General features: G+C 38.9%; 1 protein-coding gene across 3 annotated transcripts; it reads right to left on the reverse strand.

The window, feature by feature from the left end:
• Positions 1 to 746: 746 nt before the first annotated feature.
• sh2d3a (SH2 domain containing 3A) lies at positions 747 to 14,793 on the reverse strand. Of its 3 annotated transcripts, XM_026266110.1 has the most exons (16): positions 14,672 to 14,793; positions 14,058 to 14,165; positions 12,598 to 12,709; positions 12,318 to 12,528; positions 8,411 to 8,444; positions 8,200 to 8,316; positions 7,170 to 7,313; positions 6,821 to 7,098; positions 6,596 to 6,678; positions 6,231 to 6,502; positions 5,145 to 5,276; positions 4,830 to 5,111; positions 3,761 to 3,876; positions 3,509 to 3,680; positions 1,070 to 1,193; positions 747 to 988 (listed from the first exon to the last, which is right to left on the reverse strand). In XM_026266110.1, the coding sequence occupies exons 2-16, from the start codon at positions 14,145 to 14,147 to the stop codon at positions 762 to 764; spliced, it is 2,394 nt and encodes a 797-aa protein (XP_026121895.1). In that variant the 5' UTR covers positions 14,148 to 14,165; positions 14,672 to 14,793; the 3' UTR covers positions 747 to 761. The 3 variants fall into 3 exon arrangements, with proteins under 3 accessions (XP_026121895.1, XP_026121894.1, XP_026121896.1); XM_026266109.1 differs by having other exon boundaries at positions 4,830 to 5,276; XM_026266111.1 differs by lacking the exons at positions 12,318 to 12,528; positions 12,598 to 12,709; positions 14,058 to 14,165; positions 14,672 to 14,793 and adding an exon at positions 10,655 to 10,791 and having other exon boundaries at positions 4,830 to 5,276.
• Between the last annotated feature and the right edge of the window lie 1,290 nt (positions 14,794 to 16,083).

The following is a 16,083-nucleotide window of genomic DNA, read 5'->3' on the forward strand; positions in this document are numbered from 1 at the left end:
TCCAATCAGATCCTCAGAATGCTTTGTCAGTGTTTGTCAGTTTGGGGAAGTTGTCCCCAAATTTAGTGACTTTCTCATTGTTGCAACCTTAAATGTATTTGTGCTATATTTAAACACATTTGGTGACTTTTTTTTGCAAACATACAAATCAAAAGAAAAGAAAGATTCTGTCACTGCTAACTTTCTCTCAACATTTTACATTTAGAGCTGGATCAAATGCAAATAAAGCAATGCCATCATGACTATGCACTTAGTGACTTTCTTACTGTTAACTTACTGTAACTTTTTTGCAATGAGGAGCTATTTTGGCTATATTTTAAAATATTTAGCTATTTGTGGTGATTAACAAGCATAAAAAACAAAAATATATATAAAGACATTTTGATCCTTCTAACTTTCTCTCTGATCATTTATGTGTAAATATAGCTTAAAACAAAGCATAGTCTCATTCAATTATAAGGCTTATTGCCTAAGTTTTGTAACTTGTTTCTTCAAATGTTTGTGACAAGTAGCCATTATGGCAATATTTAAACATTTTGCCGTTAATAAACATACAAAACAAAATAAAGAAGAAAAACACTCAGTAGCTTTCAAGTTAACAGAACTCTTTGAGTTGTACATATAGCTCAAATTATGTCATGAATATGCTAATTATTAAGAAAGATAACTAAATGTTTTTTTTTTAAGAAAACACTATTTGAGTCTTTCAACTTTCTAAAATGTAATATTTATTTCAATGTCGCACTTGCCATTTCTTTAAATTATTTGTGAAATTTGCTAGTAATTTGTGACAGAAGCTTACCGGAGAGCAGGCTGAGAGCGTGTTGTGTGCAGTCGTTAGCGTGTAGCGCAGCGTTGCGTGCGGACTGCAGCAGGTTGTAGAGCAGCTGGCAGCCTCTGTCTGTGGACTCCACGCTGTCCTCGCCCTCCATCAGCTTCAGCAGAGGCACTATGTGCGGCAGAGACAGCGGCCCCGACACCACGATATCTACCACACACAACACTTGTTGGAAACTCACTCAGCATCAGCATCAACACCAGACACAGTCCGCTCATGACAAACACTCACCATTACCCTCACCCTCGCCCTCATTCAGGGACTTCATGAAGGGTTTGAGACTCTTCTCGAATGTCACAGCGCTGTCAGTGTGATTGCGTCTCAGCGCTCTCCACGTCATCTCCAACCTCACCACCTATCATATCATTAAAATGATAGAAAGAACATAATTAGTGCTGATTTATACTGTACCTTTTATTCGTAAAACATGGTGAAATCACTTATATTTAAATGTTGTGAGTCTTTGAACTAATATTCCACAGGTTTGTACTTAAGGATTTGTACATGTATCATTCACACTGATTTATTACTGCTTATATATCTATTTGCATCTGTAGATTTCAATTGCAATACATCTTGTAAACATTTTTTCTCCACTCCAGTAGCACTTACAAACACCAAAACTTAGAGTAATATTCCTATCTATATTCTGCAGGATTTTACTGAAGGATTTGTTCATATATTATTCACACCTGATGTATACAACTTTTTATTCTTAAAAAAACATGGTAAAAAAGCCTATATTTAAATGTTGTGAATTTCTCCACTTCAGCAGCACTTACATACAACAAAACTTAGAGTATTATTCCTATCTATATTTGGCCTATTTGTACTGAAGGATTTCTTCATATATCAATCACACTAATTTATACAACATCTTATTCTTTAAAAAAAAGACATGGTGAAAGCACTTATATTTAAAGGTTTTGAGTTTTTTTGTCCACTTCAGCAGCACTTATTTGCAACAAAACTTAGAATATTATTTATATCTATATTCTACAGATTTTTACTGAAGGATTTGTTCATTTATCAATCACACTAATTTATAGAACATTTTGTTCCTAAAAATACATGATGAAAGTGCTTCTATTTATAGGTTTTGAGATTTTTCTTCACTTAAGCAGCACTTACAAACAACAAAACGTAGAGTATTATTCTATATCTATATTCTACAGGTTTTTTTTAAGTGAGGATCTGTTCATATATCAATCACACTAATTGATAGAACATTTTGTTCCTAAAAAAACATGGTGAAAGCGCTTATATTTAAAGGTTGTGAGTTTTTTCTCCAAGTTAGCAGCACTTACAAACAACAAAACTTAGAGTATTATTTATATCTATATTCTACAGGTTTTTACTTTTACTGAAGGATCTGTTCATATATCAATCACACTAATTTATAGAACATTTTGTTCCTAAAAAAACATGGTGGAAAGCGCTTATATTTAAAGGTTTTGAGTTTTTTCTCCACTTTAGCAGCACTTACAAACAACAAAACTTAGAGTATTATTTATATCTTTATTCCACAGGTTTTTACTGATGGATATGTTCATTTATCAATCACACTAATTGATAGAACATTTCGTCCCTAAAACACATGGTGAAAGCGCTTATATTTAAAGGTAGTAAGTTTTTTTTCCAAGTCAGCAGCACTTACAAACAACAAAACTTAGAGTATTATTTATATCTATATTCTACAGGTTTTATTGAATGATGTGTTCATATATCAATCACACTAATTTATAGAACATTTTGTTCCTAAAAAAAAACATGCTGAAAGCGCTTATATTTAAAGGTTTTGAGTTTTTTCTCCAAGTCAGCAGCACTTACAAACAACAAAACTTAGAGTATTATTTATATCTATATTCTACAGGTTTTTATTGAAGGATTTGTTCATATATCAATTACACTAATTTATAGAATATTTTGTTCCTAAAAAAAACATGCTGAAAGCGCTTATATTTAAATGTTTTGAGTTTTTTCTCCAAGTCAGCAGCACTTACAAACAACAAACCTTAGAGTATTATTCCTATTTATATTTGGCTTATTTTAAGTGAGGGATTTATTCATATATCAATCACACTAATTGATAGAACATTTTCGTTCCTAAAAAAACATGCTGAAACCGCTTATATTTAAATTTTTTCAGTTTTTTCTCCAAGTCAGCAGCACTTACAAACAACAAAACTTAGAGTATTATTTATATCTTTATTCCACAGGTTTTTACTGAAGGATATGTTAATTTATCAATCACACTAATTTATAGAACATTTAGTTCCTAAAAAAACATGGTGAAAGCGCTTATATTTAAAGGTTGTTAGTTTTTTCTCCAAGTCAGCAGCACTTACAAGCAAAAAAACTCAGAGTGTTATTCCTATCTATATTCAGCAGGTTTTTACTTAAGGATTTGTTCATATATACATATATATTCATAAATACACTGATTTGTTACTGCTCTCTATCTGTTTGCATCTGTTGATTTCCATTGCAATACGATTAATATTCTGAAAATGAATGCAAATTAGTGAGTAGAATTAATGATTAGATAATGCTTCATTTGGATATATTGGACTTAAAATTAATTCATAATGTAATCAGTCAACTGGGGAAGTATGGTGATATGAATTTGTTATGTTTTTATCCAATGCTTGTATCCCCTGTAAGAGGTACCTGCGGCAGCTCCAGTGCTTTCATGACGGCAGAGAAGGCGTACAGGTCGTGTGTGGTGCTGCGCAGCTCCTGTGCAAGCTGGATGATCCTGTGCAGCACTGTCGCCCGCTGACCCACTGTCCCAGTACAGCCCAGAAGATCCACCGCCACACCCAGAGCCAGAGTGTGATGCCTGATGGGTGAGGTCATCACAGCATGAGGTCATCACACATCACAGGACATCAACACCAGCATCATTAAGGCAGCACTCACCTTTCCAGCAGGTCCTGTCTGAGCTGGCCTCCGTGTGGAAGCGTAATCAGCTCCAGACCCGTCTCCACTCCCATGATCCTCTTCTGCTCCACCGTCACCCCTGTGACTCGAGCCACCTGAGGCACACAGAGGCTTGTGAAGAGGTGTGTGGAGTGTGTTGCTTTGGTACTTTTTATAAATTATTACAGTTTTTATTGATATTTTGAATTAGCTTTTATTAACTAAAATTACATAAGTATTTTTGCCTTGTTTTCCAGCAAATCGAGATACACTTACTTGAGAAGCAAAATTACTTAAAATATTTATTCTTATATAGGCTTATGGCCAGATTTAATATCAGCTTTTGTCAGCGCAAATCCTCATTTGGGATTTAAAATCTACTGTCAGGATTTACACATGGTGGGAAATTAGCGCTGAAAAGGCATGGATACAGTTATTTTTGAGACTCACCGTATTGAATATGAAGGAGTTTCCCTTTGATCTGTTCATTTTGGGGAAGTTTAATTAATCATGCACGCAATTACTATGATTTGCGCTTGTCAATTCACTAATATTTGCGGCATTATTTAATGTACAAAAAAGCATGTATTAAAGCAAGGAGTAATTTCCGCTGTTCTTGGTAGATTTGCGTCGGTGTTCTTTAATGCGCACATTTGTCAATGAATTACCCACAGAATTTACCCTCCCGTCAGTACTTTTATTACATTTTGCTCTAGCGCTAATTTGAACTGTTTAGTAAATCTGGCCCTTAACCTTAATTCAAAGAGAAAACAAGTTTATTTTTCAGATTTATTTCTTGTTTTAAGCAAAATATATTTTGATCCGTTCTTCAGAAAACAAGTCAGGAGATCTTAATATCTTAGTCAAATTGATCTCAGATAAATGTATCTTGATTTAAGAATGTTGTGTTAGAAAGATTTAACAGAGTACTAATTATAGTGCCTTAAACATATTTTACTTAATTGCTGATGCTACATTTGTCATTTTCGTTTAGTTTAAGGTAAGTTTCTTTTCTTTCAGCTTCAGATAGCAGAAATGCTTTAATGGTTTCAGTGAATGAGTGTAGGACCTGGCAGTTGACGCTGAGCATGTGCAGTGCGGTGGTCCTGGCGTCGGTGCGCGTCAGCAGCTCTTTGACCTTCAGCAGGACGCTCTGATCCAGCGGACGGTTGTTGTCCGGCAGCATGAGCGAGCGGAACTCATCCAGACGGAAACATGATGTGGTCTCAGTCTGCGGCCGCTCGAAATGCCAATCACGCTCCTCCTCCTGGATGCTCTTGCTCACCCTGCGCTCCTCCTCCTGGATGCTCTTGCTCACCCTGCGCTCCTCCTCCTGGATGCTCTTGCTCACCCTGCGCTCCTCCTCCTGGATGCTCTTGCTCACCCTGCGTTCCTCCTCCAGCTTCTCTGCCTCCAGGAAGCCAAAGCTGGTCTCAGTGATGCGCGCGCGACTGGTCCATCGCTCCTGAGCGCGGAGACGCGCCGCGTGACCTTTGGGTAACATGGTGATGGGGACCTACATGGGGTCAAAGGTGAGTTTGTTACCGTCATCTAATTCTGTTTCTTGGAAACAACTTGAAACAATCTGCAACTAGTTTTACTTTCTAATCTGATACTACAAATAATGTTGCTTGCTCCCCATTGACTTCCATTAAAAAACATATATAAAGATATATTTTTTTATATTTTGCAGAAATGTGTCATACAGATCTGGAACGATATGAAGAAACAATTAAGAAACATTGCGTTCACTCCTAATACTTTTGCATTCTCCCAAGAAACTTTGAATTCACCTGCAAAACGTTTGCCCAAAAAACATTGCGTTCACTCCTAAAACTTTTGTGTTCTCCCAAGAAACTTGGCGTTTTCTGGCAGATCTATGGCTTTACCAGAAGTAACTTTGCATTCACTCGCAAATTATTTGGCATTCCCCCAAGACACCTTGCATTTCCTTGCAGTTATTTTACCTACGGATCAATGCTTTTCTTACATATTTCTGCTCATTTGAAATCGGATAAAGATGAATAAGCACTGTATTAGGCTACATTTGTTTGAATGCATTATTGAGAGAGTTGTAGTACTTGTTTAAATCATGCTTGATTTAAAATATACATGTCTAGAAGGAACAAACAAATTCCTTGAGAACTGTATCTTCCTTTCATCTTCCTGGCTGTCATCACAGCCTTCACATTCTTTCTGATTTGACTGATCCTTCTCTATCAAGACAGCTACATATGTTGCTGAATATCTTGCTGCTGAATAAGCAGTTATATTATGGGCCGTTGGCATGAACTGCACTCGTGATGGAGTGGTGCTGGAGCGCTCTTGAAGCGAGAGAAAACCACGACGCTCCGACTTACTCTGCTATGATCCCACTGATATTATTGTGGGATAATATAAATAGTGTATTAAGTAATTAAATTAAATCAGTTGTGTTGACTTTAAATAGCATGTGCTCCTGAACGCTCACCTGTGGCACCAGCTCACCATAGAGACCGGTGGAGTCAGACTCAGAATCAGGCTGAGTCGGGGTGAAGACGATGGAGATCCGCAGCGGTTTGGGAGGTGCTCGTGAATGCAGCTGTCCATCAGAACCACGCAGAGGACAGCCGCCGAGACTTGACTGGCTGGGTGGAGCCGCACAGGAAGTGGCTGGGCTTAGGACTGGCTCACTTCCTGTGCGGAACACCGGGGAGACGGGGGAGGGGCTGGACTCCTGTGATGGACAGCTCTGTTGGACCCCTGCACGACATCAACCAAACATTGTGATGATCAGATCTCAGATCAGTTCTTCAGTATGTTCAAGTGTGTGTGTGTGTGTGTGTGTGTGTGTACCTGTGCGGAGGTTGCTGTCAGATTGAGCAGACTGTAGTGATGGTCTCCCAACAGTCTCCAGATTAGCAGGCTGACTGCCGCTCCTAACAAGCATGCTGTTACTACGACACTTTTACTACACATGCATCACTCTTACTATGACAACACACACATCACTTTTACTATGGAAACACACCTCAACAATGTTACTATGGAAACTAAATGGACTGTGTACATGTGTGTTACCTGAGCAGGTTGTTGCTGTTGATTTGCAGTGTGTCTCTCTGAGAGGTGCTCAGGCTCCGCCTCTTGCTCTGACCTCGTGTCAGGAGGGAGGAGCTCGATGACCTCACAGCCTGGCGCTCGCTGATGATGCGTAGAGGCACAGTGCGTGTGATTGGCTGGAAGATGACAGCTCCTGTGGAATGTGAGATGGGACGCCGTCCGCCGACGTGAAAGCGAATTAACGCTGGAATATTATCGAACTGATCGTTCTCGAACTGAAACAGCTCCCGGGTGTAGCCCTACACACACGCACACACACATCAGACTCAGCATCTAAAAGAAGTAATAAACGTTGAGACAGATGCTGTACCTGTTTGGGTCGGAGCACCACACGGATGATTTTGAAGTGCATGGGCTGATTTTTCCACATGCAGCTCAGGACGTATTCTCCGGCGCTGGAGCTGGAGTCACGCACCAGGAACTCCCCGTCTCTGCTGAACAACTGCTCTGCTCCCTGACACATCAACATACAGCAACACTGTGTCAACAAATGAGTACTTACCATAGCACATTTCATACAAAAATAAAAATAAAATAATCATAATAGATGCATAATAAATAAATTAAAAGAATTAAAACGAATCAAAGTTAAGCAAAAGAACAAGCCAAAATAACCCGTAACACTAAAAAAAACTAATAAAAATGAAATTTAAATTACCTGAGTAAAAAAATAATAATAAAATAAATTAATTAAAATGAAATTAAAATAATTACAAATTTGATTTAAATAAAAATGTTATTAAAACAAATAAATAAATAAAAATTAAATGAATAAATTAGTGAATAAAATATAAACAAATAAATAAAATACAATAATGTAAGAATACAGTATAACGATGAGAAGGGAAAAAATATACGGATCAATATTTTCCAAATTATATGTTTGTTAATATTTATAATATGAATTGTCTTCAAACAATAAACTATACTGATGTCTTTTAAATTTTAGGATGGCAGTCTGTCCTTGTGTTATTTTTTTCCAAGGAACACAGAAGTAGACACTTGAACATGGAAACATATGAACTCATGTCAGTTCCTCACACTAAAACATCATATGACCTCACAAGACTGGGAACAATGCATCAATTGTGCTACTTTTATGATTCTAACATGCTCTTTTCTGCTTTTTATGTGTCTTTAGACTGCGATGAATCTTCATGTGAAAGGAGCTGCATGAACATTCTTCAAATGGATGACAAGAGGGTGAGTGAATGTGGGTGAACAATGCCTTTTACCACAGCACACACACACACAAACACACCTCGCGCCGCAGTGGTCCATGGTACCAGGCGTGACTCCTCAGATCATCAGTGCACACACACACACACACACACACACACCTCGCGCCGCAATGGTCCATGGTACCAGGCGTGACTCCTCAGATCATCAGTGCTGAGTTTGAGTTCCTCCTCCAGCTCCTTCTTCAGAGAGTCCATGTCCCTCAGGCCTGAGAACACCTTCAGAAACACCACAGTAACACAGTGAAGCTCTGCTGAGGTGAAAGATCAGTGATGAAGCTAAATGATATTTGCTATAGGACATGAGTCTCACCTGACTGAAGAAGGCCGTCACACTCTTCCTCCTGCTGCAGAACAGAGCAGAGCACATAATGAGTGTTGCTTTCTTTACAAAACAATACAACATTCATTTGTACTATTTACATTTCAGTATTTGTCAGACATTTTTAGTGCATTCAAGATGCACGTTTTATTAGTTTGTTTGCAATGTAGTTATAATCTAACTCAATGACAGCAGTGGGATTCAAGCACAGACACATTTGGTGGAAAACAATCTTATAAGATGTTTCTGATCTGATTAAAATCAGTTAATTTAGATGTTATTTTTATTAAAGGCAAAAGTAAGACACTTCTGACGCTGTCTGTTGTTCAAGAGTGTCTTGACACAAGGAATGCGAAGCTGAAACCCATGTCTTGCATACGTCTGTGTGTAGTGGTTCTTGAAGCACTGACTCCAGCTGCAGTCCACTCTTTGTGAAGCTCCCCCACATTTTTGAATGGGTTTTGTTTCACAATCCTCTCCAGGGGCGGTTATCCCTATTGCTTCTACACTTTTTTCTACCACATCTTTTCCTTCCCTTTGCTTCTCTACTAATGTGCTTGGACACAGAGCTCTGTGAACAGCCAGCCTCTTTAGCAATGACCTTTTGTGTCTTGCCCTCCTTGTGCAAGGTGTCAGTGGTCATCTTTTGGTGACTGTCAGGTCAGCAGTCTTCCCCATGATTGTGTGTCCTACAGAACAAGACTGAGAGACCATTTAAAGGCTTTGCAGATGTTTTGAGTTAATTATCTGATTAGAGTGTGGCACCAGGTGTCTTCAGGATTGAACCTTTTCACAATATTCAAATTTTCTGAGATACTGAATTTGGGATTTTCCTTAGTTGTCCAATATAATCATCAAAATTAAAAGAAATAAACATTTGAAATATATCAGTCTGTGTGAAATAAATGAATATAATATACAAGTTTCACTTTTTGAACGGAATTAGTGAAATAAATCAACTTATTGATGTTATTCTAATTATATGGCCAGCACCTGTATTTGTTATTATCGGTTGCTAACAGTATTTGTTGATTCATGGAGAAAAAACATTAACTCTAATGTGACATTGAAATCAAGCAAGAATTTTTAGTCTTGGCTTTATCCAGTGTTCAGATCAATATTCTGGAACTGAACGCAAAGAAGTCTGTATTTAATTAGATAAATACAGAAAACTTGCAAAACAGTAAACATAATATATCGAGAAGCTGGCTTTAATATAAGCTGTTTTTAGACAAAGGAGAAAAGATTAAGGGAAGTTTTGGTTTCTCCGTTGATGAAAGTATGGTGAGCGCTGATAACATTACGAGCCATTTCGACCTGTGGAGTCCTGCCTTTATTTATTTTATTTCTACTGTTACCTTGGTGACACAGACACATCAGAAGAAAACATCACAGAAACACTGTACAGCATCAGAACAGATGCACGGTCCTCAGACATGACCAGTGATGAAGATCCTACAGCAAACATCCATGTCAGAGCCTCTTCCTCTCTCTGAATCTGCAACACACCCTCCGACTGAGCTCTGAGCGTCCCAAACCCTTGTCCAGATCACTGACACAGGGACTGCTGTTTTATATATCACTGTAATGGCGTTTCCTTCCTATCTTGGAGCCAAACCCACCGCATTGTGTCCTCTGGACATCAGGGACTGTCCTGGGATTGGTTGCCATCGAAACGGATGTTATGGGCCCTTCCTGATCTTCTGGACTCAAGGTCGGGTCAGAAACAATTAACACTCCGGCTATGAGCTCATGCCATACTTTTACAACATCGATCGAGAAGAAGCTACACTAAAAAATGGGAAACACGTCATATTAAAGTGCTCTTGTTACATGCACTTACTATTATAAAAACAATAATTATGCATAAACACATGTAAGCAACTCTGAACCAAACCCTAATCCTAACCGTGGGCCAATAGTAAGTACATGTAGTTAATTAATATAACTCAGTACTAAAATGTATAATTACACTGTAACAAAGGACACCTTAAGTTAAAGTGTATAACCAAACAAACGTTGTAACAAACTGAAGATCTACTGTTATTTTGGAGTAAAGCACCATGCGATCACAACACCATATCATCACGTTCTTCTGGATTCTAGGCGTAACAGCTCTGGAGTTCACAACAACACAACACACTAATGCAGAACAGATGCCAACTCTCTCACGGTATCTGAAACTCGAGCTCCAGAAGTTTAAACAGCACAAGTATCGCGCGTTCAGACACTTACCTGAAAACCAGAGAGATCCCTGTGCTGTGTTTCTCAGCGAGAGATCAGCATGATCACACTGTTTCTCCTTCAGCAGCGGATCGAGTTCACACACGCACGCGCTGCTATCGCTCGCGCATTCCTCGCATTCCGTGCGCACTCACCTGTCTGGCGCCGCGCGCGGCCCTGGAACCCCGCTAACCGAGAGAGAGAGAGAGAGAGAGAGAGAGAGAGAGAGAGAGAGAGAGAGAGAGAGAGAGAGAGAGTCCTGTGCAGGCTTGATCCGCCGACGCCCCGTTTAGCTGTGTTTGAGCAGAGACGCGCGCGTTGCGCAAGACGCCGCGTTCACACTGTTTGGTGGACAGCAGGTTGAGACACATTCAGAGTTCCTCAGAACAGCATGTGCTCGTCTCAGGCCGTCGGTTGAGTGAATTATTAACAGGTAACGAGCCTGTAACTCATTCCGAGGTCATGGGTTTGATTCCCAGGTGAAATATGAAGCTGACTGACTGAGGAGAATCTGGCCTGGGTTAATGTGATGTGAGTGGGGCTACTTTAGAATCTTTATAAGGCAAACAATAAATCAATAATAATAATAAAGTCAATAAATATGTTACTTTATAAAAAATAAAATAAAATAAGAAAGGTAGAGGAAAAGACAATCCTTTAAGGCTTACCTGCACTTTTATAGGGAAAATGTTAACAAGTTTTTTTTTTCTTATTGGTATTTCTCGAAGATTTATTAATTTATTTATAACGCAAATAACTTAAATACACTTTTTTTAAGTAGATGCAATAAAACTGTTTAATTTTTTTTTTTTTTTGCTACTGAAGGATACAGTATGTGGGGTAAATTGTCACAGTGCTGCTTCAGGAAAATGTAAACAAAACACTTCACGGATCTTTTTTTTTTTTTTTTTTTTTGGTAACTTTAGAATAATGATCCATTAGTTAATGTTAGTTAAATTATTAATTTACATAACAAACAATGAGATACATTTATTATGTTACTTAATGAAAATACAGTTAGTTCATGCTAATTCAGAGTGCATTAACTAATGTTAACAAGCACAACTTTTTATTTGAATAATGTATTAGTAAATGTTGAAATTAATATTAACTAAGAAGATTAATAAATGCTGTAGAAGAGTCATTCTTGCTTAGGTAATGTTAACTAACTAACATTAATGGACCATTATTCTAAAGTATTACCCATTTTTAAGTACTCCTGTCTTATGCACTCAGTTGAACACTTAATTGTTTGTTTAGTTATCATATAGTTACTATGTTATTATATAGAATTTAGTTTGGATGACAGAATTCATTAGAATATGCTAATTAAGACCATCTTGAAAAGGGGTTTTAAATCAACTTAAGAAAGGCTCAGTTTTGTCCAGGAGTTTAACTGCCACAGAAATCTGAGATTTACAGCATAACTCTCTTCATGATTGGTATTTGCATATTATATTAGATGATATTATACTGCATATGTTTGGTGACACAGATAACTCATGACAGCATTCAAATACAGATCTATTGCTGTTTAACTACAAGTCAACAGATTGCATGTAAAGCATGATGTCATTTATATCACCAAAGACTGGTTTACCTGCATTTGGCACTTGGTTAGTGTCAGTGTAGTTAATCAATAATAAAGATAAATTAAAGATGGTCATAAGGGAACCTGAGTTTGAGTTTGGTGGAGGGGGCGGGGTCTTCGTCACAGTGGGATGGGAGCTGGAGGCAGGAGGCGGAGACTCTGTGGTAGTCACGGCGACGCAGCCGCGGCACAATGCTGTGACGGAAGAGGTCTGTGCTGGGTTTGAGCTGGTCAGGAGACGAGGCCAGAGAGCTCTTACGGCTCATAGTGCCAGTCATCGCTGCAGAGCTGTTCTCTGAGACAGAGAGAGAGAGATCAGACATGAAGAGCTGCAGACAGACCGTCATCATCTGTGTGTGCTCACCTCTCTCAGCCTGTGTCCTCTGCTGCTGGAGATGACCTGTGATGATCGTTCTGTGACCGGGATCTTCAACTCCCATCAGCCGAAGATCGTCGTCTGTCACTAACAGCAGACCCTACACACGCACACACACGCACACGCGCACACACACACACACGCACATACACACACACACGCACACACACGCACACGTGCACACACATACACGCACACACGCATGCACACACACACGCACACAATCACGCACACACACACACACACACACATATACACACACACACACACACACACACACATATATACACGCACACACACACACACACATACACACATATACACGCACACACACACACACACACACACATATACACGCACACACACACACATAACAGCATTTCACTATTTAAAAGAAAAGTTCACCCAAATATAAAAGTCTGCTGAAAATGAAGCCGAGTTTGTTTCTTCATCAGACTTTGAGAAATGTAGCATTGCATCAGTGTCTCATCAGTGGATGCTCTGCTGTGAATGGGTGCCGTCAGAATTAGAGTCCAAACAGCTGATAAAAACACCACAATAATCCACAGCACTCCAGTCCATCAGTTAATGTCTGAGAAGAGATGATGCTGACCCTCAGAGGACCTCAGATGATGCTAACCCTGAATCAACAACAGAACTAACAAATATTGTTACATGTGTGTCTGCATCATATAATAATAACTATTAATTAATAATATTAATAATGTTCTTCATTTGGCTGACCACGTCTTGTATTAATTTTTTCAAAAAATCCTGTCAAACGCACACAAACTGACAGTCAACACCTTAAGCTACTACTAAATATTGTAGAAACACAATTTTCTGTAAAGTTGCTTTGTAACGATTTGTATTGTAAAAAGCTCTATACAAATAAACTTGAATTTAATTGAATTGAATTAACATCTGGAGAAGACAAAAGATGAAACAAATCCAGCATTAAGATGTTTTTAACTCAAATCAAAATCCATCACAGATTAGTTTAGATCTGTTTAAACGCTGCTTGATCTGTGCAGATTTCTCTCCTGATTCAGACCAGAACACTTTTCCACTGGAGGAAGTGTTATTATGATTATAGACTCTATGTGTTTGAGTTAAAATCATCTTAATGCTGGATGTGTTTCATCTTGTGTCTTCTCCAGATGTTCACTGATGGACTGGAGTGCTGTGGATTATTGTGATGTTTAAATCAGACTCTCATTCTGACGGCACCCATTCACTGCAGAGCCTCCATTGATGAGACACTGATGCAGTGCTACATTTCCTCAAACCCGATGAAGAAACAAACTAATCTACAATAGTATTGATAAGTGACAAATGATTACTCCACGTAGCCCGTCACTTACTAAACACCGCATGTGTAATAATTATGTGACAAACGCATGTTATAATAGTTTTCTGAACTATGAGAGTGAAGTGATCTCGTGCACCTCGAGGCCGTAGGTGTGTTTCTCCAGCGCGCGCGTGTACTGCGGCAGACCGATGTGTGTCAGCCAGCGCGCGATCGAGCGCTCGTTCATGACTCAGAGCCACAGCAGCTATAATCACAGAAAGAGCTCGGAGTTTCAAAATGCATCTGATGCAGAACAACAAAACAAAAACAAAAAATAATAGGCCTGATACAAACAACAAATACATAAATAAATCCAACAGCGATCTCATTGATGCCATGCAGTTAATGCAATGTTGTCGAAAATGTATGTTATGCATAGCCTACATAACAGTACGTTAATGCTATTGCATTTCAAAACCTAATTGAGAAGATTTAGAAAAGAAGCCTCTCCTCATAATTACTACAAGCGACTTTCTATAATGCCGAATAATGAAATATATATATATATATATATATATATATATATATATATATATATATATATATATATATATATATATATATAATTATCGTTTTTGAGTTATTTAACAGATGCATGTCTGTTAAACTAGAGGAAAAAGGCAGGTATTTAATTTAAGTTTAAAGTCACGATGACATAAACTTTCAGTTCGTTTTCATCTAGTGCATCCAGATTCTCTTTCAGATTCCTACCTGTGCTGCTAAACTCCCGTATGTGTTTTCTCGTCTAGGTTCGTCTGTCTTTCTATCTTTATGTTTATTCGTCAGTAGTTTCGATCTAATATTGTTGATCTCTCTCTCCTCGTTTGAGTTCAAGAGACCGCTGATGGAGGCACCTGAGGCACTGCGTTCTGATTGGCTGCTCCAGGCGCTGTGCTCTCTCTCAGCCAATCACAGCCCAGGAATCTCGGTGTGACGCAAGGGCTTCGGTTTGCAGGTTGAGACACATTCAGAGTTGCTCAGAACAGCATCCGCTCGTTTCAGGCGCCGGTTGTGTGAGATATCAGCAGGTAACGACCCTGTAATAACTGCTCCGATGTGATTCTACTCATTCCAAGGTAGACTGGGAGTCACTTTGAAGAGAAGAATCTGTCATGTAGCCTACAGTGCTCTCCATAAGTATTGCAACAGTAAAGACAAAATTGTCACAAAGCAGGATGCAGAAGAGTAAAAAATTGAGAAATTAACCCTAAAATACATATCTGTAAAATCACCAACAACCTCCAGAAAGCTGGGGTGATGCTTTGTCCATCTACAGTCCGCAGGAGAATTTGACACAGAATTACAGAAGCTACACAGCAAGATGCAAACCTCTGATCAGCACCAAAAATAGAAAGGCAAGATTCTTCACAAATGTGAGCCAGTAGAGTTGAAGGGGAACTAAGTTGATGGACCGATGAGACAAAGATTAACATATACCTCTTCCGTAAAGCTTGGTGGGGATGGTGTCCTTGTGGTGGGGTCCCTCTCCTGGGATGTGGAGAGGAGAGTAATGGAGGCCATACAAGAGAGAGAGGTGCCAAGGGGGTTCCCAGAGGGTAGACTTTTTGTGCCGGCTGTTTTGCGCCAACCAAACTCATTAGAATGCCCTTCAAACTGGATCAGGACAATGACTCAAAACACCCTGCCAGTTCAGTCAAGGACTTTATCAGGGCAAAGAAATGACAAGTCTTAGATTGCCCAAATCAATCTCCAGATTTAAATCCGATTGAACATTAATTTAACTCCAGCTGAAGAGGAGACTAAAGACAGTAACTCCCCAAAACAAGCAACAGTTGGAATAAGCTGCATTAAAGGCTCGAGAAAAGCATTTCAAAGCATAAGACAAAGAGTCTCGTAATGTATATGGGTTGCAGACTCACTGCTCTGATTGCATGCTGATCTGCAACTAAATATTAGCTTTTAATCTTTTACATCTTTCACGCCCCTGGGTTGTCTGTCTGTTTTTTCCCTTATTGCATGTGTGTGGGTGTGTATGGTTGTTTACACTTACCATGTGCTTCTGTGTCATCGTGGTGCCCGTCTCTGCCCTCTTGTTCCATTATTGATGCCGGTCTCATCTATCCCTCCTCGTCTCCAGCTGGTGCAGGATTTTTCTTTGTCAA

The sequence above is a fragment of the Carassius auratus genome, unplaced genomic scaffold (assembly GCF_003368295.1).
Source record: "Carassius auratus strain Wakin unplaced genomic scaffold, ASM336829v1 scaf_tig00218048, whole genome shotgun sequence".
NCBI classification, from domain to species: domain Eukaryota; kingdom Metazoa; phylum Chordata; class Actinopteri; order Cypriniformes; family Cyprinidae; genus Carassius; species Carassius auratus.

Excerpts from the sequence above, each read along its gene's own strand:
- sh2d3a (XM_026266109.1), bottom strand. The coding sequence starts at position 14,147 with ATGAACGAGCGCTCGATCGCGCGCTGGCTGACACACATCGGTCTGCCG. Across the intron at positions 8,445-12,317 it reads TCCACCAAACTCAAACTCAG|CAGGAGGAAGAGTGTGACGG; the intron begins GTTCCCTTATGA and ends TCTGTTCTGCAG. Across the intron at positions 7,099-7,169 it reads TGGTGCTCCGACCCAAACAG|GGCTACACCCGGGAGCTGTT; the intron begins GTACAGCATCTG and ends GCGTGTGTGTAG.